This window comes from Eublepharis macularius, chromosome 8 (assembly GCF_028583425.1).
Source record: "Eublepharis macularius isolate TG4126 chromosome 8, MPM_Emac_v1.0, whole genome shotgun sequence".
Classification (NCBI taxonomy): Eukaryota; Metazoa; Chordata; class Lepidosauria; order Squamata; family Eublepharidae; genus Eublepharis; species Eublepharis macularius.
Genome location: NC_072797.1, coordinates 111,738,465 through 111,762,042, shown reverse-complemented (window position 1 = coordinate 111,762,042; position 23,578 = coordinate 111,738,465). Strand labels below are relative to the sequence as shown.

General features: G+C 43.1%; 1 protein-coding gene across 1 annotated transcript in view; it reads right to left on the bottom strand.

Annotated features, from left to right (window-relative positions):
- The window catches only part of CNTLN (centlein), a 282,369-nt gene that overhangs the window by 93,311 nt on the left and 165,480 nt on the right, over positions 1–23,578 (bottom strand). Inside the window, exons 13-15 of the mRNA XM_054986823.1 lie at positions 11,392–11,492; positions 5,267–5,358; positions 1,124–1,665 (exon numbers count right to left, since the gene is read on the bottom strand). Coding sequence (XP_054842798.1) covers positions 1,124–1,665; positions 5,267–5,358; positions 11,392–11,492 — 735 coding nt within the window. The remainder of the gene's footprint in view (positions 1–1,123; positions 1,666–5,266; positions 5,359–11,391; positions 11,493–23,578) is intronic.

The following is a 23,578-nucleotide window of genomic DNA, read 5'->3' as shown; positions in this document are numbered from 1 at the left end:
GTTTTCAGAGCCAAGATAAATCAGATGTCACATCCCAGCATAGCACTAAAGTCATGCAACGAGGGCATCTTCCTGGCGCGATTTCTGACATCATCGCACCACGATCCTGTTTTTGTGGCACAATGACATCAGAAATCGTGCCAGGAAGACACCCTTGTTGCATGAGTTTATGGGACATGTGGAAATGTTCCAGGCTGGTGTTACTATATTAGTTACACAGGGTAGTATTACAACGTTACCTCCTGTAAATAGACTGCTTATTTATAAGCACCATTTGAAAATCGACAATCTGTATCATAGAAGTCATTAGATGGTCCTTAGGTGGCATAGCTATTATATGATAATAAATTACACTCAAGCTTTGAAAAATCTCAGTTCTTCAAATACAAGTGGGAAGCTAAGTAACTTTTCACCATTGGCTTTGACAGCCTATGGAAACTTCCGAAAGTGGTATTGTTTTATTCTTGCCACTTCTGTTTTCTGGGGACTTTGTGACTGCACGCCTGTGCAATTTGACTTGCTTTTACCATTCTAATTTTCAACCAGTCTTTCAATTAAAGTTAGTACAATGACTGCACATAAAACATACATGAAATAATTAGTGTGGATGGTCCTTAATTTAAAGGATGTTAAACAGCTTGTAGACATCTGGTAGCAAGCCGAAATGGGTCATTCAAAATTTATCTAACTAAATTAAGGGGGGAAAGTGTTTCTCCTCCTGGGTTGGCATGTCACAAGATAACTAAACCAACTTCGTAGGCTTGCCTGGGAATCCTTAGCTGTCAGTGGTGAATATGCAAAGGGCCAGCAAATTAAATCAACCTGCCAAACTGTCAATTTCAAGCCTCATGACTGCATGAAAATAGCATCACTGGAAGAAATCAAGCATTGCCTTCTTTTGGGTTTCCTGGCACCTATTCAAATACTCATGCAGTTGTGGCTAATTTTGCATGCAAATTTCAGTCAATAAACTCAGAACAAGACCTCCCAAGATATTTCAAAGGCTCTGACAGTATTTTTTCTGAATACCAAATCGACAGTAGTTAAAATTCAATCTCTATTTGCTAGTGCTTTACATATGCACAGTGTCCCCTCTACAGAGCTGAGTTAATGAGCGCCGTACCTGCTTTCACTCATATCCTCCCAGCCGTCCTTGCTGAAGTTCTCAAATACGCTGCTCATAACCTTGATGGACTGATTGAGGAAAGACTGGTGACGTTTCACTGAGCTCCTTTTCTTCCCTGTTTTCCATTTTACTTTGGAGCTCTCGCTCTTACATCTACGTGGCCCACAGGTTGCCTCCACTGTGGCCATAGTACCCACCATCTTTGCTTTGTCCAGGGAAGCCTGCATTTGCCTCACTTGACTCAGCAGATCGTCATTTTCACTTCTCAGTGTGTTTGCTTCTGCCACTTGCCTCTTCAGAGAGGTGACCTCTTCCTCTAGCCCATCTATCATTAACTGAAGCTCTGCTTTGTCCTGCTTTATTTCTTTGATCTTTTGCAGTAGCTTCTCCACCTCCCTCTCTCTGGTCTTTGCTTCTTCTGTGTGCTGCTTAAGAGATGCTTCCAGATCACTTTTATCCTTCATTAACCCTTTATTAACTTCCTTCAATTGCCTTGATTCTTTCTCAAATCCTTTTAGCCTTCTTTCCAATTGGGAAACCTAAAACAGAATAGCCAAAAAGAAAAAAAAACCTTTCAAATTACTGCTGATCTTCCCCTGATGTTCTAATGTTATATGTATTTTATAAGCATAAATGTGCATCCAGTACAAGGACAAGCATTATTTCAAGTACCTAATTGAAAAATAATTTCAAGGTAGTGTAGATGAATGCATTTGAACTGCAATAATACATCTGTTGAGCAACGGGCAGATGGTAAAAGAAGTTAGAAATTCTTGACAAAGTGACACAGTGATGAAACTAAACAATATAAGCCAAACCTTATCAATTTAGAGCTTAATTTTCTCAATACATGTTTACAGTTTGTTACTTTGATGCAGATATTTGATGCAGATATTTATAAACAGGTTTTTCAATGTGTTTTCCAAAGAATTGCATACAGTAACCAAACTACCAGCTATAACAAAGGGATACTTTTACATGGTCAGGTTATTCCCAGATTTGGCCAATATACGGTGATTGTAGGGACTATTAAATACTGTAGGATTTTATGAAAACTGCCTGAATAGCACTTAAATGATAGATCATCTTTAAAACTCTTGATAAGTCCCATTGATTTGCTCACCATCAAACCAACACTTTGGCATATGTTCATAATGAAGGAAGGGCTCATATGTGGCCCATGAAGGTCTCAGAACAACAAGACTTATATTATCACTGTAAAAAAGAGCCTAGAATTTAGGAAGCAAAGACCAAAAACACAGAATATCAAGGTGGTTTATCTGCAAACATATCTTATATACTCTAGAAATCCTTAATCACATTTAAATGACTACTATTTCAAACTTTTATATATCATTTATTAGTGGCTTTGAAATGATGCTATGAGCCTAGATAAAACAAAGGATTAAATATGACTGTGATGAAAATCTGGATTTTCTATGCAAATAGGCCATTATCTAGGCTATTTGCAGACCCAGTGTTAAGGGTGTGCAAGGGACGAGGGCAAGGAGACAGAAATCACAGGCAACATGTTGTAATTAAAATAGGCCACAACTTTATTGGTTACAGCTAATAAAGCCTTGGCGCAGATCTAAGCATCAGCTGACCTGCCTGCCAGCCAATGACCCCCTCACCCTGCCTGCTGAAGGGGAGCACCACGGGAAGACAGGCCATGGGATTCCACATGGGTGCAAACCTCTGCACTTCTGATCACTCCCAAGGTCCTTTAAGAGTATCCCCAAGTATGGGGAAACTGGGCACATGGCCCTGCTTCTGCCCAAAAGGATCCATGTCCAGTGCCAAAACCACCCTACCCAAAGTTGTGACAGAGATAGAGTAGCCAAGAGCACAGCACTCAGATGATTAAACCCAAGAGCCATTACAAGCCCCTAGAAAGAGGGTGGGCTGGATGAGAAGCTGGTAAGAAGACAAGCACTTGAAGCACATGGCTCCGCAAACCTTCCTCCCAGTGGGGTGGGGCCAGCTAGGCCTTTTGCCAAGCATGGCTTCTGATTGGCCAGCTGGGCAGTTGAAATGCAGGCTGCCTATTGCCCCAACCTGATAGGCCCTGGCAATGGTGGCTGCCATGCTCTGCATCTCTCCATCCCCCTATGGGCTGCAAACTGGAGGCCCCAGGTAATTCTGCAGCCGTGGCTTATCACTGCTTTTAATAGTGAAAGAAGCAGCACTGAGCTCAACATACTACTACTCTGCTACTGAAAACAGAAGACACTCTGGAAGAAATTACTACAGCTCTCAGCTATAGCTACTTCCCCACCACTGTCCAACCAATGAGATTTGCCAAACACAGCGAAGCATCACCTCTCGTAAGCCTGGTCAATACTTACAACATGGTTACTATTCCCCTGTGTCCATGCTGATGTACAGCCTTGCCTATCAGTTATTGTCTTCCTAAGAAATGTGTTGTCTCAGTTTTGTAAAGAGAGATTCTTCTTTATTTAAGCAGAAGACCTAATCATTTATAGTAGCTGAAAGGAAACAATGCATATCTTTGAGGTTTATACCCTAAAGTCTCATGATAACACCTTATATCCATAGAGGCAGGAACTGTAGCATACCTGGCAAACAAAATTACTCTGAAACACAGATGATAGGTGTGACATCCTCTACTGTAGCTCTCAAATTATTTCAATTACTCACTCTACCTTAAGATAAATGAATGTGAGCATTTCCTGTTCTGTGTTATTATTTTAACATGATGTTTGTCATTCAGTAATAACGAGATGACAGCCTTCATTACCTGACCATATGGCAAGTGTTAGAAGTATACGCAATCAAATCATCTGCTGTAAATTATCGCACTTCCTACAAGCTAATTCACAAATATAAGATAAATGGACATAGCTATAGCGTTATTAAGTTACATGGTCTTGTATATCCAATTTCAGTGTAGGTCCAAAACTTCTATTTCAAAAACTTGATAAATAAGTTAGAAATTGGGAAGGTAGATTTGGGAAGGGGGGGGGGAATGTAAAGCACATACTCTTAGGTGAACAGCTGTTAACAAACCAAACTACTTAAGAAAACTGGAAATAATTTGTTCAAAATGTAGACTAATCTGAATAGCTTAACTGCACAGTGGAAAATGATAACTGCTGTTTCACCACTGCACAACTTCCCAGACTTGAGCTAGCTAAAACATACTATACACAGACAGTTGCAAAGTTTATGTTTAGACTGTGCATGGGTAAGAATTTCCTGTCCTCAGAGGAGTTCAACTGCATCTTTCTGCATGAGTCATTGATTTGGAGATAGGCAACCGCGGAACAGTGACCATAAGCCAGGTGTCCCCAGCGTGGTATCCATGGGCACCTCTGCGCCCATCAAAACCTTTCCTGGTGCCCACCAAATATTTTTAGGAAGTGGGTGGGGCCAGGTAGGCCTTTTGCCAAGCATGGCTTCTGACTGACCACTGGAGATTCGATTAGAATTAACTGATCCCAAGGAAAGCTGACTGCGAGGAAGCAAGATCAGAACAGTAAATCACTGAGGAGGCAATCCTTTGGAGTCTACTCAGAAGTAAGCCCAAGGTTCTTAAGTAATGCTTACTCCTACTGCTTATTCTCATTTATTTTACATACCACAATAGTAATTCTCTCATGGTATAAAGTTTGGCATTATCATAAGCATACTGCACAGGTGTGACACTGATGAGATTGTTAAACTTGCTGTGATGCTACATATTAATGTATACAATCGCATCTTGAATTAATTATTAGGTCTGCCAGCAGAAAAAGATACGAGGCTTGTATTTTTTCTAAATCATATAAGCCAAATCGAAGTTCACAAAAAACAACACACTAAAACTGAAGAAAATAAACATACATTTCATTTTACATTTAGATTATTTCTAGAGTTCTTTTATTCTCTTTAAGCACATTTTAAAATTTTCTTTGGCCCAGCAAAAGATATATATATATATATATTTATATATATATATTTTCTATGTGCATTGATTTCTGACACAATTTTGGCAGACTTTTTTTTTTTGAATTATGGGAAGTAATTAAAAAAAGAACACATGGCTTACATTCATCAGTTCTGTCTTTTAACATATGATCCCTTATACTGAAATTGAGATTTAACTTGCTGGGCTCAATATCTTACAGATTAGGGTACCTTCTGTAATGTCTGAGCTGATATTCCTTTCACATTCTTCTTTGGCGTACTGCTCTTGACCCCATCCTCTTCACCAAGTCTAAAAAGCAGCTCTGGTAGGGGAATAAATAATATATTGTGACACCTAATATCCGAGTAAAACAACACTAAGGCATTTTGAGGAAATGGGTTCATCAGTTTCCCAATTATGAATAATGTGGTCTATTTTCTTGTCAAGCCATTTGGTCAGTCTCAAAAGACTGACCTCTTTTCACAGTCTTATGGTATATAATTATTAATCTTTGTAACACCAGACTGTTTTTCCCCTCACTACAAGATTTTCAAAGGTACAATAGATTTGCAGGTTAAAGATGCTATACTTTTATCCCCATCTTCACTTTTTTATAGACTGTTCCCCCAGAATCTTAAAAGGCGAATTTGCTGTCTTTTTATCTACACAGCCACTAGCAGTTTTGTTCTTCGGGTCTTATCCCCTGCCAGGAGGATCAGAGTGATTGGTGAACAAAGCAAATTGTACCAGAATTAGGGTGGACAGAACTTTAAACTCCCTTTTGCAAAAGGTGAAAGATGAGCTACTTTACAGAAAAAGTCACAGATGTCATTCCACTATAATGCTGGAGATTCACAGTAATTAGAAACTCTGACGACCAACTGGTGACCCATGACTCTACACACCACTCAGAAAAGCATCTTAGACACTAGATGGTATCCCTGGGCTTCTCCACCTCATCACTTCAATCCCTACCTTGAGCACCTTAAAAACTCATTATTAACATTTACTCTCCACTCTGTTTAAAAATGAGAACAATGTATGTTCTCATGCACACAGTCAGGCGTGAGGAATCCCACATCCATGCTAGATCATGTGCCAAACCATTTGTATAAGAGTGGCTCCAGCTATTTTTACCAAACCATTCCAACAGCTCTCTCTCTCTCATGTATCATTTACAGCCTCATGCTGGAAATCAACCAGCAACATGTGGAGAACTATGCACACAAGCAGCTTGCCCCATGGACAATCACTTGACAATGGCAACATCAAATAATGGCTTAGATGTGTGAATGGGCTGCCAGGGGCCAGTCCATCACTTCAAACAGAATGCTTTTTCAGTGAAGTCCATTCATAAATTTTGCTGCCATTTATTAACTATACATTAATCAAGGGTAGAGAAATCAAATGATATACGTACATGTGTCACAACTGTGCTTTCAAGCACACAGCTGATTACATTTGAATCAGGCATTAAACATGCCATATTAAGGAAGTGGATTCTAGCAAAACTGCTCAAATGTTGTGTGTATATATATATATATATATATTTAAGTTAAGCAAAGACACATCTCCTCAGAGAATATTATCTGTTATACAGAGTAAAGGTTTGCTTCAAAAGTATCATTCAAAACTACAAGCGGACATGGCAGGTCAGTACAAAGCTCTCAATTCACAAACAAAGCAAAAGAAAGGCATGCCAATCTCTGTAGGTTAACAATCCTCTTGGCATAAACAGTGACTAACAAGTTTGTTAGAGTGAATTAATCCTTTCTTTTGTCTTTGGAATGTGTCATAGCTAATTAAAACTTCTGTATTCATGAAATAAATAGAGCACTACTCTAAAGATAATAAAAGCGGAAAAAAGTAAAACTGTGCAACTGGGGAATATGTACCTTTACCTAGATATTAATCTGTTAACTCCCATGTTAATTCCAGACACAGTCTCTCAGCACAGTGGTACTGCATACATTTCCTACTTCCTTTAAGTAATATGCAGTGGAAATACTTAGCTGCTTTTCATCTTTTTGTAAACATTTACTCAATTGAATGTTAACTGTTGCATGTATGTCAATATTTACTTCTAAGGTTCTTTTTAAAGCTTTTTAATAATAAACTGATCAAAGCATCCAATGTTAATCTTAGAACATGATTAGATATATGAACTGGAACATCAGTTATATAACAAAGTGTCAGAACTAGACATTGGCACGAATCGAAATACGACTCAAATTTTGTGATGAATCGGGCCGTTTCGTGTTTTGTGAAAACGTGATTCGTGGGGCCCTGTTTTTCATGAAATCCACGACTTTTTTGGCCGATTTGTAAGATTCATGGTTTTTTCGTAACGCCAGACAGGCTGGCGCCAATCTATTGATTCCCCAGGCAACAGAGGCCAGGAAAGTCTGCAGACTTTCGTTGCTCTGGAAACCCCAATCTTATTCCTCAAAATCGTGACAGGCAGCTCTCCCTGCCAACTGGAGATCTCCCAGCTTGTGCTATACAGCAAGGGGCAGGAGATTAGTCAACTGAGGAGATGGGCCTTCTGTAGCCATGGGAACACCAATCTCTTCCCTCCAAACCCTGATGGCCAGGTCTGTCTGCCAACTACCAGAGAGCTCCTGTTCTGCTCTATGTGAGCATTTCTTATTTAAGGCACAGCTCTGCCTCGTGGTTCAGTTCCAGTAGACAGAGGGAGAAGGAGGAATTGTTGCTGGAACTGGGAGAGTGAATTTGGGAGCTTTTAGGAAGAGTGGAGTGGAGAGATTTTGGGAAGCATTTGGCTTTTTTGGAAGAGAGGGATAGTGGATTTGGGAGCTTGCTGGGAAGGTCTTTAGGGAGAGGGTACCTTTTCTGCTCCAAGTTCCAACCCAGCCCCCCCCCCCATCTTCAGGCCTGTGCCTGGCTCTGTGGCCTAGCTTGACTGAGGCCTCCCTTATTTATTCTTTGTTTGTATTCAGTTTCTCTGGTATCTCTGGTTGAAGGGGGGCATTGAAATGCCCCGGGTTCTGACGAATCACAAAACTAATGAATCATTTTGTGAAACAGGTCAAATTCGTGAAAATTCATGGTTTGTGATTCGTGAAACATTTATTTATTTATTTATTTATTTTATTCTATTTATATACCGCCCATCCCCAGGGGCTCTGGGCGGTGAACAGTTAAAATCGATAAAAACAAAAACTAAAATCAATATACAAATAATAAAACAAATTAACAAGGTGCAGTGGTGGGGAGAACCTTCCCCACCCCAAAGGTGGGAGGCTGACATGGCACCGCCCCCTTCAATCACCAAACGCCTGGCGGAACAGCTCTGTCTTACAGGCCCAGCGGAACGATAATATGTCCCGCTGGGCCCGGGTTTCCATTGACAGAGCGTTCCACTAGGCTGGGGCCAGGACTGAAAAGGCCCTGGCCCTGGTTGAAGCGAGGCGGGCTTCCTTAGGGCCGGGGACCACAAGTAAATATTTATTCGCTGATCGGAGCGATCTCCGGGAAACGTACAGGGAGAGGCGGTCCCGAAGATATGCCGGTCCCAACCCACTCAGGGCTTTAAAGGTAAGAACCAACACTTTGAACCTGATTCGGAATTCAACCGGAAGCCAGTGCAGCTGGTGCAGGACAGGTGTGATGTGTGACTGGTAAGGTATACCAGTCAGGACCCGTGCCGCCGCATTCTGGACCAGTTGTAGTTTCCGGATCAGGCCCAGGGGTAGCCCAGCGTAGAGTGAGTTACAGTAATCTAGCCTGGAGGTGACCGTTGCATGGATCACTGTAGCCAGGTCCTGGGGCGTCAGGTAGGGGGCAAGTTGCCTGATCTGACGAAGATGGAAAAATGCAGACTTGGCAACCGCCGTGACCTGGGCCTCCATCAATAGGGAGGCATCCAGGAGCACACCCAGACTCTTTACCACTGGCAAAGTTGCCAGTGGTGTCCCATCCAGGGCAGGGAGCTGGATCCCAACATCTGGCAGCCCCCGTTCCAGCTGCAGAACCTCCGTCTTCACTGGGTTCAATTTCAGCCTGCTCTGTTTCAACCATGCCATCACAGCCTCCAAAGCTCTGGCCAGATTGTCTGGGGCCGTGTCTGGCCGGCCGTCCATCAACAGAAAAAGTTGGGTGTCATCCGCGTATTGATGACAACCCAGCCCAAACCTCCGCACCAACTGGGCGAGGGGGCGCATATAGATGTTAAATAACATCGGGGAGAGTATCGCCCTTGGGGAACCCCGCACACCAAAGGGTGACGGGGCGATAGATCTCCCCCGAGCGCCACCCTCTGTCCCCGACCTTGGAGAAAGGAGCAAAACGTGAACCTTTCGTTTCAAGTTTTTTCTGTTTTGTGCTCATGTCTAATCAGGACAACACAGGCAGTTTTTCTCCACTTCTGTAGCACAGTGGTTAGGTGGCTGGGCTGCAAATTAGCACTCTGGTGGTTTAACTCCTACTACTGCCATGAGCTCAGTTGGTGGCCTTGGGTATGTCATGTTTGATAGTCTGACAGGGTAAGCCACTCCTCTCAGCCTCAGCTCTCCAGCTGCACTGTGGGGATAATAATAACCCTGGCTTTGTTCACTGCTCGAGGTGGAACACTAATGTATATAAAAGTTGTTTATAAGCACAAATATTATTATTATTATGTTCTCCCCTAGATTTTCCTTTGACTCCTAGAAAAGTAATGGAAAAGACATGCAGATTAAGCGGCTGCAGTGAGAAGGGAGTGGCAATCCATGATTGCAAGCATCACTTGCTAGCAGCTTGCTTGATGTTACCCACTGGGATCAATCCAGTGCAAGGACTACACAAGAAATGTGGATTTTTTTCAGTATGCAGAAATGCAAAATGGGTTAGATCCAGCAATCTGTCAGCAGAAAGTGCTGTTGATCACAGATCTTTCCTGCTGTCTCCACTCTCAAACAGCCATTTGTGACAACAGGAAAGTTGATTCCTGGGGTTATGAGACCCATGCGGAGTAAGAGTTATGTGGGTAAGAAGGCTGTGCAGTGGGGAAGAGGTGAAATTGTTTCCTTCTTCCATCAGTGGAGTGCTGCTGACAGAAGAGGTAGCAATGACTATTTTGTTTCTTTCTACTTCTGCACTACAGCTCCCAGCCCACAAAGCTATTATTACAGGAGAGTCCTGGGACTCTGGAAATCATATTTCCTAGGATCAGAAATGAATGCCAGGAAAAAAGAAAATGGGGGAGATCAGTGAATGTCAGCACTTTACAGTGGCAGATGGCTGGATCCAACATTGTGTATTATGCCCAAGGAAATAATCAAAAGATGATTTTAAATATTTTTTCCATGATCCTTAATATAAAGAAATCAAAAGAAGCAATAATCAGTTAAGATGTTTGTTGCAACTATGTAAAACTATGTAAAGTTTACTTTAAATGTTCTAAATTATCCAGTTAAATAGCCATTGGTACACCTATGAATGTAAGCCCAGAAACTATAGTGCAAGACAAGATTATTCAATACGACCACATTAACGTGTGGCAAGTCAGCTGTAAGAAAATTTACAAAGTTATTCAGGCCACAATTTTCATTTTAATTAAAATTATAATTGTTTATGATTGTTGTTTATTTTATTTAGAGTGTGAGTTTAACTGGATGGGCAATAGGATTACAGAATGGTGATACAGTCATGAAGGCAAAAGAGGCTAAGGATACTGTCTAAATAATTTGCAACAAGGACTGAAGGTTACTAAGAAGGAATCATATAAAAGGAAGGAGAAATAGGTATATATTTATGGCAAATAGCAAAGCAATGCTAGTTGTATACATACTTCCCTAACAGGCAGGCAAACTGGTCTTTTGGATCACAAGTTTTCTATGACATTGTGGGAAAAGACCTCAATGTGTGATTAATGTTGCAATCCTAATAACCATTATTTGAAATTAAATTGCATGAAAATTAATAAAACTTACTTGACAGTCAATTCACTTATTTAATCGTGCATACTGAGAAATACTGTGACAGAGTATCATTTTAAAGGAAACCACGACTTAACTTTCACACTAAAAACTTTGCTTTGACTCAAAATAAACAGCACTTGGAAGAGTTTATTCCTGAAGCAACTGACATAATGAGCACACAAAACTTGCTGTATGTGAAAGTCAACTATCGTAAATGGTATTTTGATTCATCATTTGATTGCCATTCAGTCCATTACATCTGTGTATGTGATGTTATTGCTAGTTTGTAGGCAGGACTCCCAGCTAGAGTTTGCTGTTTAAGATAACAAAAATGTATCAAGAAGCTCTAAAATTTATGAAGGACCTCTCAACCACAGTTTGTGTTCTAAACTAGCACAAATCATGATTTTGTATAAGAGTTGAGTTAAACATACCTTCTCTTTCTTGCTGCAGACACAGATTCAGTTCTTGTATTGTCGCTTTATCCCTTGATACACATACTTTCATCTGATCCAGTTCTTCATCCAAATTCAGTCTAGAACAAAATATAAAGAACAAAGTGTACTAAAGTATGGATTTAAAACAATCAGTCAAAATGACATATTGTACCAAAAAGATGCAATGTATAAGAACTGCGACATTATAAATAGTGAAACATTTAATATTGATTTCAGGAAATACACATCTATAGTTCCTTTCAATATGAATGATGCAAAGCAATTCTGCTAGGGTACTGGCTAACAAGAAGATTCCGTAATTTAACATACACATAAAAGTCAACAGAGCTGCAAAAGTAAGAATATGTTTAACTACCTGAAAACAGAAGACAATATACAATACATCCCTATTATAATGTCACATGTTCAAGCTTAACCATTTGCTCAGTAATAGACTCGATGGAAATGGAAAAATAAATTGTAATGTAAAGGTCATGTATGACAGTACCTCGTTCTTAAACCACAGAAATGGCACCAGATGTGTTTTTAAAACTCAAAAATAACTAAAAAGTTTATTTACTTTAATGGGGAAAGGTTAGGTGAAGTCAAGAACTGGAGCTTTTTGAGGCAAAATTCAATATATATACATCTAGGTCACTGAGGTAACATTCAGAACATGCACAGACAACCTAAGACTTAATTTATTTATTTATGTCATTTATAGTCCGCCTTTCTCAATGACACTAAAGGCGTATTACATAGTATGAGATTAGTATAATCAGTATCAAGTTTTGACTCTGGGTATACTGGCCTCTTGCCTAAGTATTACATTGGGAGTGCTTCTAGATACACCAAATAAGGATCTAAGAAATTTGGACTGGATGATTTTGAGGGTCTAAGTTGACAAAGGGTCCGATCTGTGAGCCATATAGGAGTTGGGCCAATGATTTTGCTTAATAGGTTTTTAAAGCCATAGGGAGGAAGCCTGCACCTTTCCTTCTAAACAGTCTAAGGATAGCGTTTGCACTTCTCTCTGCCAAATCTGGATATCTTAAACAATTGGGATGGTCATGAACTAGCCGACGCAATAGTTGCTGAAAAATAACGTTTCTTTGCCACTTTCATTTCTGCTTCATAGGTCCTCCAGTGGATTCTGTAGCATGTTCTATCTGTTTCTGTGCGAGTTTTTCACCAGCGCCTTTCTAGATGTCTTCCAACCCTTTTTAAGTCAGCCAGCTCCATGGTAAACCATGGAGCTGGTGTCCATCCCAAGGGCCGGAGCGGTCGATAAGGAGCAATGGTGTCAATAGCTTCAAGGAGCTTTGCGTTCCACACTCCTACGGCAGCTACCATGGGGCATGTGTCTGGAATTGTAAAATCCCCCAAGACATTTTGGAATCTAGAAGGGTCCATGAGCCTTTGTGGGTGAATCATTTTAACTGGACCCCCAATTTTGTGGGGAGTTGGGGCTATATTCACTTTTGCCTTCAGCAGATGATGGTCTGGCCATGGTTCAGGATGCACATCCAATGTTAAAACAAGGTTTTCTCTTAAAGGCTCAGTGCAAAAAAATTATGTCTAAGGTGTGGCTTCTTTCATGTGTAGGGCCTGTCAGAATTTGCAAGAGGCCCAGAGTTGCCAGGGAAGCTATAAATTCCAGAGCCTGGCCTGACTTGGAACACTCAGCATGGATGTTGAAGTCTCCTAGAACAATAACATAAAAACTATAGACAACAAATATAAAGGATAAAAAAAATCTAAAAAGAAGATACACTAACAATACATAGACAAGTGGAAAAAAGAAAAAAGAAAAGAAACTCTTAAATTAAATTACAGATTGAGTTCGGGTTTTCTCCGCCACAAATATAGATCATTTTCAGGATCTCACTTATTCTAAGTTAAAAATAAGTCTAGGTGTCTCTAAAACCATGTCTGCTAGCAGCTCTGCCAATTCAGAAAGGGTGCTTATGGGGGAGCTGGGTGGTCTATACACAAGAAGGATACCCAATCTATCTTTAATTCCCAGACACAGGTACATGCAGTCAATACCAGCTATAGCTTGTACTAGAGATGTACGGAAGTTGAAGGACTCATGGAGAATAATAGCAACCCCTCCTCCTCGGTTTTTCTGTTTTCCCAGCCTGGGTCGCAGGAAGGACAACAGCAGCTGCAACTGGGGTATCGAGCAAATAAACATAATTTTTTTTAAAGGTGGGGGGAGAAATAATAGAAAGCCATGACTCCCAGGAAGGTGACCAGGGCCAATCCCCACCGAGGAGCCAGAGCCAAGACTCAGCCAGCCAGCACGAAGTCAAAGCTTCTGTAAGGGACAGGGGCACTTGCCCATCTTCCTCTAGGGCTCCAGCCCAGGACAAGAACAGAGGAGTGGTGTGGCAGGCCCAGCCTGCCTAGGGATGCATAGGCACTACATTGGGCAGCTGCAACTTGCAAGGGCTGTCCAAGGCCATTGAGCTGCGTATTGAACATGTGGAACAGATGGGTGCCTCTGGGTCCAGGGCTATGGCAGAGGCTGCAGTCCAAGAGCCTGTTGGGGGCCTCTCCCTGTGTGGCTAGTGAGGCTACCAGAAGGCAAGGCATGCGATGAGGCATGAATGTGCCCAGTTCCCTCCAGCAGCAGCTTCAGGAGCACAGAGCAGAGAGCGAAACCAGTGAAGAAGTTGTGTCACTGGTCCAAAAAGCCCAAAAGGTCCACGTCTGCAATGAGGATTCAGACAGTGCTGGAACCTCTGGAAATGAGGAGGAAGGGGAAGCAGGGAGACAACTGGCGTGAAGCTGCCTGCAGTCATGGCTTGCCAAACGTGGTCAAGGCAAGGGCATGGGGGTACCAGTCCAGGGGCAGTATCATCAGCCAAGGAGAGGAGGGTGCTCAGTCAACTCCCACCATGTACAACCCACCTGGGGGTCCATCTGGCCCGTAATGGCCACAATATAATCCTGGATGGATACTATTGTGGATGTCTTCTCCCTACTTTGTCAAGAGGCAGGGAAAGGGAAGAGCACGCCCCCCGATCCAAAAGGGATAGGAAAGGGGGGGAAAGGAGAGGAATGCACATTAGCCAATTGGATGGAAGGATACATAGTGTTCATGGGAGTGATGTAGGTAATGTACCAGGAATAGGGCTGGCACTTGTTCAAGCACCTGGTCAGCATTCTCAGCACTAGACGATCGCTGGTGACACAGCAGTAATTGACTATGATCAGAACTTCCATAAATGGGTGTTTCACAATACGAGAACACATTGGGATCTCTACAAAATACTCTGGCTGTGGCTAGTGGGTCCCAACATCAAAGGGAAGGCCAACCTTTTGAGGGAGGAGGAAATAGGTATGGATGGTAGCAGCGGGGCAAGCACATGTGTTACGAGTATAATCAAGGGAGGTGCCAGCAGCTGAGGTGCCATTTTGACCACAGATACAACAGCTGATTTGGCCCGCACCCCCATGCATCTTTCCCCCACCCCTCTAGCAGTCAGCAGTCTTTGGGGGCTGCCTGCCCTCTCACAGCGGTGTCCACAGGGAGGGACAGTCCAACAGCATCGCTTCCCAGACTGCTGCTGCTGGAAAATAGTGGTCCAGCTGCTGGATTGGGGTTAGCTTTCACCCCCATTCGGAAGGAGGATCTCCACCCCATCCTTGATCATTATTCCAATATGGCAGTGGCTGATAATTTGATGGTGGGTTTCTGCAGTGAATTCCACATCACCGTCATGGGCTCAAGGGCGGCCACTACCTCCGGCTGCCAGGGAGCTGGTAGTGGGCCGCATCACTGGTCCCTTCCTCAATCTACTTCTCTTCAATTTGAGGACTTCTCCTCTGGGGGTGGTTCCAAAGAAGGTCCTAGGTGAGTGCTGCCTGATAACTGTTTGTCCTATCTCCAGGGTTCTTCTGTGAATAAGGCCACCCTGGTGGAGTACTGTTCCATCTGGTATGCATTGTTTGATCAAGCGGTCCTGTCTTATCAGGTCTTACAGTCTTGGAGCTCTTATGGCCAAGCGCGATGCATAGTCTGCCTTCTGGCTGCTCCTGGTGCACCCAGAGGACATCTACCTTCTGCGTTTTAAATTTGGGGGCTGCTGGTACGTGGCCAAGGTGATGCCCATGGGCTGCTCCAAGGTCTGTGCAGTTTTTGAAGCCTTTAGCACATTGATTGAATGGGTGTCGAAGGACTGCATGAGGTGCCCAAATGTAACACATTACCTGGAGAATTTTCTCATAGTTGCACCAGCAGGAGGCACCACCTGTACCAACCACCTGATCACCTTTCAGGCAATGGCCAATGACTTGGGGATCATTTTGGCCCAGGAGAAGTCAGAAGGGTTCTAACATTTCCTTATCAGCTTGTTATGTTGCAGGCATTCATAACAGCATCGTGGATGCCTTGTCTCAATTCCAACTGAAGCAGTTTGTCATGGCCCAGTCTGAGAGTGAGGTCTCCTCTGGAGGAGAGGAGCCTCGTGTAGCCAGCCAGGCCTCCTCAGGAGAAGAGCAGCCCTGTGTAGCCAGCCCTAGCCCTGATTCAGCAGAAGCCAGCAATCAGGAGCAACAGCTGCTGGCTGATCAGAGCTTGCAGCCAGCAGCTGAGACACCAGCACCCTCTAGCTCCAACACCACAGGGGAAGCTCAGCCAGGGACTCCTACAGGTGCAGCGCAGCCAAGAGCCTCCACTCCTCCAGGTTCACCCATGCCCAAGGAACGCCGCAGGCAGCGCCAGAAACTGGAACTGCAGGAGAGACAGCGCAGTGCGCGCCTCTTGAGCCACCGCCAGCTGCTGGAGAGTGACGATGAGTAGCGTCAGGATGGAGCCCCAGCAGCTGGCTGAAAACCACGCCTGGCTATAAGAGCCAGTCTGGAGGAACTGCCGGGCGTGGAAGCAACATGTCTATTGCCTGCAACCACTCCGTGTTCTGTGAACCGTGCCCGTGCCCGTGCCCGTGCCCGTGCCCGTGCCCGTGCCCGTGCCCGTGCCCGTGCCCGTGCCCGTGCCCGTGCCCGTGCCCGTGCCCGTGCCCGTGCCCGCTTTTGGACCTGACACTACCGGTAAATGACCTTGGAATGTACCTGACCTTGCTGTTGGACTCTGGACTCACTCCTGGCGTTATCTCGTGCTCTGACCACCGGTTTGACCTGGCTTTTGCTCTTGGAACTCCCCTCAGACTCTGGCATTAAGGTTTGGACTTGAACCACCCTGCTTGGGCTGGCCTAGCCCGTGACACAGTTCTTCGCCATGGCCCTGGATGCCCACTGGACCCCAGAGCCATTTCTGGAGGATCTGTGGGACCTCGGGAGTGATGAATATTGCAGGGAGTATTGGCATACATTGCCCACTCCTCCCTTCAGGTGTACCAGGTCGTGCTGGCCAGTTTCCTGTGCTTTTCTGCCAGCTACAGGAGGCCGACTGGGCTGCTCACATCTGAAGTCATGGTCTTGTGCTACCTAGCTTCCCTCAGGGAGTGGGGCTTTGCCCTTAAGACCATGAACAGATATCTGGCGGTTATTTCCTTTTTTTACCAAGGCCTAGGGCTTCCTTTGAACCATGGCAAAACCTACAGAATTAGAGAAGTGCTCCACCCCCTGGTGATACACAAAAACCCATCACCAGACATATTATTGCAATGGTCATTGGGTAGCTCACTTGCACCTGCTGGTCTGCATTCAAGACCCAGCTGTTTGAGGTTGTGTTCATGCTGGCCTTATTTAGGGCCTTCCAGGATGGAGAGCTGATGGCCAATTCCCATCACAACACGTCAGGGCAGGCTCTTGAGTCAGCAGGATTCTCAGTTCAGGTTCTCACCTTGATATGGTCGAAGACAGATCAGCGGGGCGGGGGACTCACTCCTCCCTGGGGTCAGCTGACTGCTCACCATGCCCAGTCAGTGCACTGTCAGCTTATCCTGTGACTGGCCTGCCTAGCCAGGGTCCCCTATTTATTCACACTGACAGCTCCCCCCTCACAAGTTTTGTCAATGTGCTTTGGGCACTTTTAGCGGCCGTGACCCTGCCAGCCAGAAAGTTTGGCTCTTTTTGAATTGGGGCCACCACAGTGGCTGCAATCCTTGGCCTTTTCCCACCCAAGGTCCGTGCAGTGGCCAGATGGTGGTCTAACACATATAAAGCATCTGTACACCCCCAGGGTGGCCATTAATCCTGCTTGCTTTTAGTTCCCACAGGGCATCAGAAGGTGATTTGGATCTGCAGGCATAGTACTGTAGCCTGGGCTAGATGCTACGCTGTGGAATATGGAAGGGGCAGACACCCTGGGACTTCAGGGAGCAGTTGTTGTGCAGTGGATTGGCATGTGGGGTAAGCGGTGTACTTCCTTTAGTCTCATGTTTCTGCAACAGGCTGCCCTGCTGCCCCTACCCCGACGCACTTGTGGCAGGAGAATGATCTGGGTGCCCAACCAGGCTTGTCACATGCCATCTTGATGGACTTGGGGTTTTTGTGGGATTGCTTTCTGGACACGTGCCTGTAATGGTTTGGACTTGCTGGAGAGGTACTCATGGCAAGGTGCTTACTCTCCTAAGATCGATCTGGCCAGAAGACAGATGGCAAAGGCTGTTAGACACTTTTTGGACTTGGGGGGGGGATTAAGTGATTCAACACTGAAACATTTTCTTTCCCATGGAGATGCTGTTCCATCCTGACTTTGTGTGCCTGTCCAGTTGGGGGCAGGATCTTTGGCGATAGGATCTGCGAGGTGGTCTAAGGAATTGGTTGCAGATTTAAGAGCTTTGGTGGAAGCTGCTTTGGGGCTCTTGTGGCAGTTTGACATGGAGCATGGATTCTTTTGGGGGGAAACACAGCCGGCCAGCATGGTTTCCCCATTGATGGAAATCTCCTTAAGGAATCTTGGGAGCAAGGCACAGAAGGGGCAAGCCCAGCTCGGGGAATACCGGGGGGTGTTTGCTCTGAGATGGCAGGAGAACCACACAGAAACTTAAGCCCACATGGATTCCCACTGACTGCCGTCTGGCAGTTTCCCCCTCAGCTGGTGGGCTGTGGGGATGTGGCAAGGCAGCCAATGCTTGGATTTGAGCCCCATGAGATGCCAACGCTTTGTAAAAACTGTTGCCTCGCCCCTTGCCCTCCACCTCTCAAGCTGACTCTGTGAATAGTGGTGCTCCCCTCAAGAACTGTGTGCACCGTGCAACTGAAGATCCAAGCTGGTTACGTTATGTTAAATATAATTCTTATGGGAACTTTACAGTCACTATAGATTGGGCTGCAAATTACAATCATGAAGTCCAGCACCAACAATGAAGCAAATATGTTCTCTTCGAAACTGCCATTGGCTCTTACAAATGAAGACTTGCAAAAATTTTGTGAAGTTGCTGTTCCTTCACTGCTGAAAAAACTGCTGGAATGGAATGAAGTGTGGTCTAGGGATATGAACATCCGAGTGCTTAAGTCCTCAAGACCAAATCTCCCCATAAACCTTCTAAGCAATGAAGGACTAAACCTCGCTCCCCCTACCAGCTGGAAGTGTTTGTGGGGGGAAGGAAAGGAATCTATAATGAGTTATATGTATACCTTTAATGTATACCTTTAATGTATATACATTTGGACAAAGAAATGCTTTAATGTTTTTAAATGGAAAAGCATGTACATCCCCCTGACTTCCTGGAGAAAAGGGTAGGATAAAAATGTGACAGATATGCAAATAATCTATATTATGAATTCGGCATTGACTAGGATTTAAGGAAAAGAAAGGAGGATGAATTGAATAATTCTGAGGTAACTTCAGCATAATTATGATATAATTGAGAACAAATGGCCTTGGATATGATTAATAGTATCAATTATATTATTAAATCATCCTTCTGATAGCTAGCTGTACTAATGAAAGGCAGAAGTGTAACCTGGTTCTTCAGTCAAGAAAATAACATATGAAGTAACCTTAACTCTCAGCAAACTCCATAATGAATACATACCATTTTTAAAAGAAGTTCAGCAGAGGGTGGCTTCTGTTTCTTTATCAGAAAGCAAACACAGCTTTCACACCAAGTAGATGAGGTAGACAAATTTATTGTATTTGGCTATAGGCCTTTAACAGTTAAAACATTTTACAGCACTAAAATTTTAAAATTTCTAAAATTTTCTAAAATTACATCTATAGCCCTAATAGAGCTCTAGTGAAGCGAGCAAAAAATTTTTGATCAGCTGGCCTGCGTAGTCTCAACGTGTACCTGTACAGAAGAATGAAGATGAAGCAGAGGTTGTTTGCCATTGCCTTCCTCTGCTGAGGCTTCCTTGATGGTTCCCTACCTAAGTACTGACCCTGCTTAGCTTCCAAGATCTAACAAGACTGGGCAATAGCAAGCCTTCTCGCCCATCTCTAAGGGTTACTGCACACATAAAGAGCAAGATTTGGGTCGAGTAGCACCTTAAAGACTACCTAGACCAATCTAGTTCCAAATCTTGCTCTTCTACTGCAGACCAACATGGCCACCTACTGAAACTATGCATACATAAAGTATCTTAGGTGTACATCGAAAATGTAAAATATAGAACCCCCCCCCCCAAATGAAGCATTATACATATTTATAATGCTTCATTTTGGGGGGGTCTATATTTTACATTTTCAATGTACACCTAAGATACTTTATGTATGCATAGTTTCATAATATACATAATTATATAGATAGGTTCCTCAGAGGGGCTGGATTGGCTGTAGCCACACACTAAGCATACATTAAATGGTAAATGCAGTTTTGCCCACATATAATGCATAAAATGAGCCCACTGAGAAGTTACAGCTTTACTTCTGTCCATCAGGAAAAGATAACCCACTGGAGCCTTGTAATTAAAAATTGTCACTCCTTTTTTCTTGAAAAGCATCATAAACACTGTGTTATCAACCTTTAAAAATTTAAAGCAATGAAATGTTTCTTCTATATTTAAACTTGGGAGGAAAAAGCAAAGATGTTTTAGTAAAAGAGAACACGAGCCCAAAACCGAATAGTAACGTTAATGGAAAATGCAGATGGACCAGCTTGCCAAAACATGGGAAATAATAATCAAACAGAAGGCTGATGTCCCAAATTAGAATTGTAAAAGGACAAGTGAAAGTCTCAACATTTCTTGTTGTTTGGTATTATATAGTGGTACACTAACTTCAAATTATTTAAAGCTTTCAACTGCTGACAGAAATTAATGTAGTTTCTTGAATACAGGAAGATAGTCAAGCTACTGTTTATTACTATGTAAAAGCCAATTTAACTCTAGTTACTCAATGAATCTTGGTAAAACTGATTTTTTAAAAATTGCCCTTTAATTCCATGGACAATACAGATGACATAAATTAGGACTAAAAAGAATGGCATAGCTTGGTGTGCTTGTATACCCCTGTACTCCTAAAGGTTGCAATATCAGGAATAAGCCTGGTCCTATTCCTTATCTGGCTTTTTAAGGAGTCAAATATGAGTATGACAAAAGTTTTCCCTTTGCTACTCTACTGTTAAAATTCAGGTACATCTGTGTGCAATAAGGGCAAAATCTGCGCTTTCCAAAGGTCTGTATATTTGTGTGTCAACTGACAGCTTTGGGAGACAAGAGCAAATCTTGGAGCAGGTGTTTGATCTAGCCTGTGTGAGAAAGCAAAAAACCATTACATACTTTGGGGGATAAGGCTGCCAAATGAGAGTGTAAAGCAAAAAACAAACCAAAAAAGGTACAAGAATTACTTACATTTTAGTCATGTTCATGATACTGAGAATGATTTATTGAATTCCTTAGCCAATTTGAGTTATCAGAGAGTAACTGCTGTTTGATAACCATCAAGCAGCCCCTCAACAAGCATAGGACAGCTGTTTGACATTTTTCTGGATCTTCCATCTAGGGTTAGTTGAATAAGAACTGCAAGGATATCCACCTCCACAACAGCTGACATTACCAAGTAAGACCTACCATTGCAGGAGAATGTAATGGCTATAGTAGGACTATAGTTAAAAAGTACCTGATGTGCATTTATGTAGAAATTTTATTCTTTAGGTTCTATCATTTTTGTTCACTTTATGCCTGAGAAATGTTCCCATTTTCACAATATTGTGGTGATTAAATGAAAAGGATATGAAACAAATGTATTTGTATGTTTTAACCTGTTATCAGAAGTTTTATAAGATGCCTTGCAGACCAAATATTGGCGTAAAGTGCTTTCAATAAATCTAAGAAAGCCCGTGTATGGGCTGCTGCTGACTTCACCTGTGTGCAGCCTGGTACCTGCAGGAGACCCTGTTCAGATAGCGAAGCTGCTGTGGAGGAACATAGGGAGGGAGGCGGTCCTGTAGGTATGCCGGACTAAAGCCGTGAAGAACTTTGTATGTAATAACTAGAGATGGGCACAAACCAAAATATGAACCAAAATTAAGCACGAACCAGGCTGGTTCGTGGTTCGCGAACCACAGTTCATCAGATCCCATTTCTGATGAACCGCTGTGAAATTTTAGGCTGGTTCGTTAGGTTCGTTTTTTGGTTCGTCACTGCAGACAGCCTGGTGCCAATCAATCAGTTTCCTAGGCAACAGGGGATGGACTTCCTGCAGACCTGCTGGCCCAGAAGTGACCTTCTGCTGACCCAGAAGTGACGGTTTTCTGACGTGGAAGTGACATTTTCATGAACCAGGTTCATGAAAGTTCGTAGTTCGTGAAATTTGACGAACCACGAACCACATGGTTCGGTTTTTTTCTGGTTTGTGCCCATCTCTAGTAATAACTAATACTTTGAACTGAGCACAGTAAACGATGGGTAGTCAGTGGAGTGACTGTAGGATGGGAGTGATGTTCATGCTCCTGCTCGCTCCTGATAACAATCAAGCTGCAGAATTTTGCACTAATTGGAGCCTCCTACTTACCTTAAATGGGAGGCCAATGTATAGAGCATTACAATAGTCAAGCCTTGATGTTACCATAGCATGGATCCAAGTGGCCAGGTCAGCCGTGTCAAGATGAGAAGCCATCTTCCAGGTTAGAGTGAGGTTGTAGAAAGCATTTTTTGCTGCTGCCTTAACTTGTTTTTCTAGTAATAATGCTGAATCCAGTATAACCCCTAGGCTTTTTACTGAGTCTGCAAGGGTCAGACAAACTCCATCGAAAGTGGGGAGTACAATGTCCTTCAAGATCTCTGCCTTCCCAACAAGCATCACTTCAGTATCTGCAGCCTGAACAGAGCTAGCATCATCAGCTATGGCAGCACTAGGACTTTTCCAATTTGTATCACCGGGAGTTGGAAATCATCCCTAGTCATATTCCCATCTACCCAGAAGCATGGGGTTAACCTAAGCCCATCCTTAAAGGCCTATTCAAATGTATACTTTAAGGGCATAAAATGATGGCAGACCACAAAGTATCTATTTCAGTCAAGCCAATCATGTTTACAGACATAACCAGAGCAATGTATGGTCAAACCACCCTAAAACAGCTCCCAAATCACAAGCTCATGCCGGGTCTTGAGGGAATCAAAACAGAGCACAGTGTAGGGCCAAACCATACTATAACAACTCCCAAATCACAGAGCAATGTTTGGATCAAGCCAAAGCTGCGTTGGAAAATCAAAACATAAAATGGGAGTTTACATTTTATAGCTGACATAAAGTACAACCTTAACTCCCTTTGACTGAGTTAGTCAGAGATAAATCATATTAATAAGTTTTCCCTGTCACAAATTGCATGCAAGGAGCATTACATTCCACCTCATTATTCCAATCAAGGGAAAGAAGCTGTTGTGCAGCATGGAAGTATTCATTCACTTAAGGCCTTGTATAGTTAGGAAGCGACAAGAACTCAGAATGCCCCCACTGTTTAATAATAGTCAGCATTATTAAAAATAATTTAATGTAGGAGGCCTATCTCTATTAACCTCTGTGAAACACTTTAGATAATCATTGCCTCATTTGTACATAAACTTTTTCATAGGAGACATATCCCTTCCAGACCCCCGAGAACTTTTGGCAAATCCAAAAGCACAATAAAATTACAAAATCAATCACAGCAGCAGTGGTTCTTCTTCTCTGGCTCCCAAACATCTCTCATATTGATCATCAGCCAGATGATACAATAAAATAACTGCTCCCTTTCCACACCACATTTTCCCACAAATAAAAATTCCAGTCTTATCTGTAGCAGCCTCCCTTCAAAACCCTGCTTCCATAAATGGGCTTCTATATAAA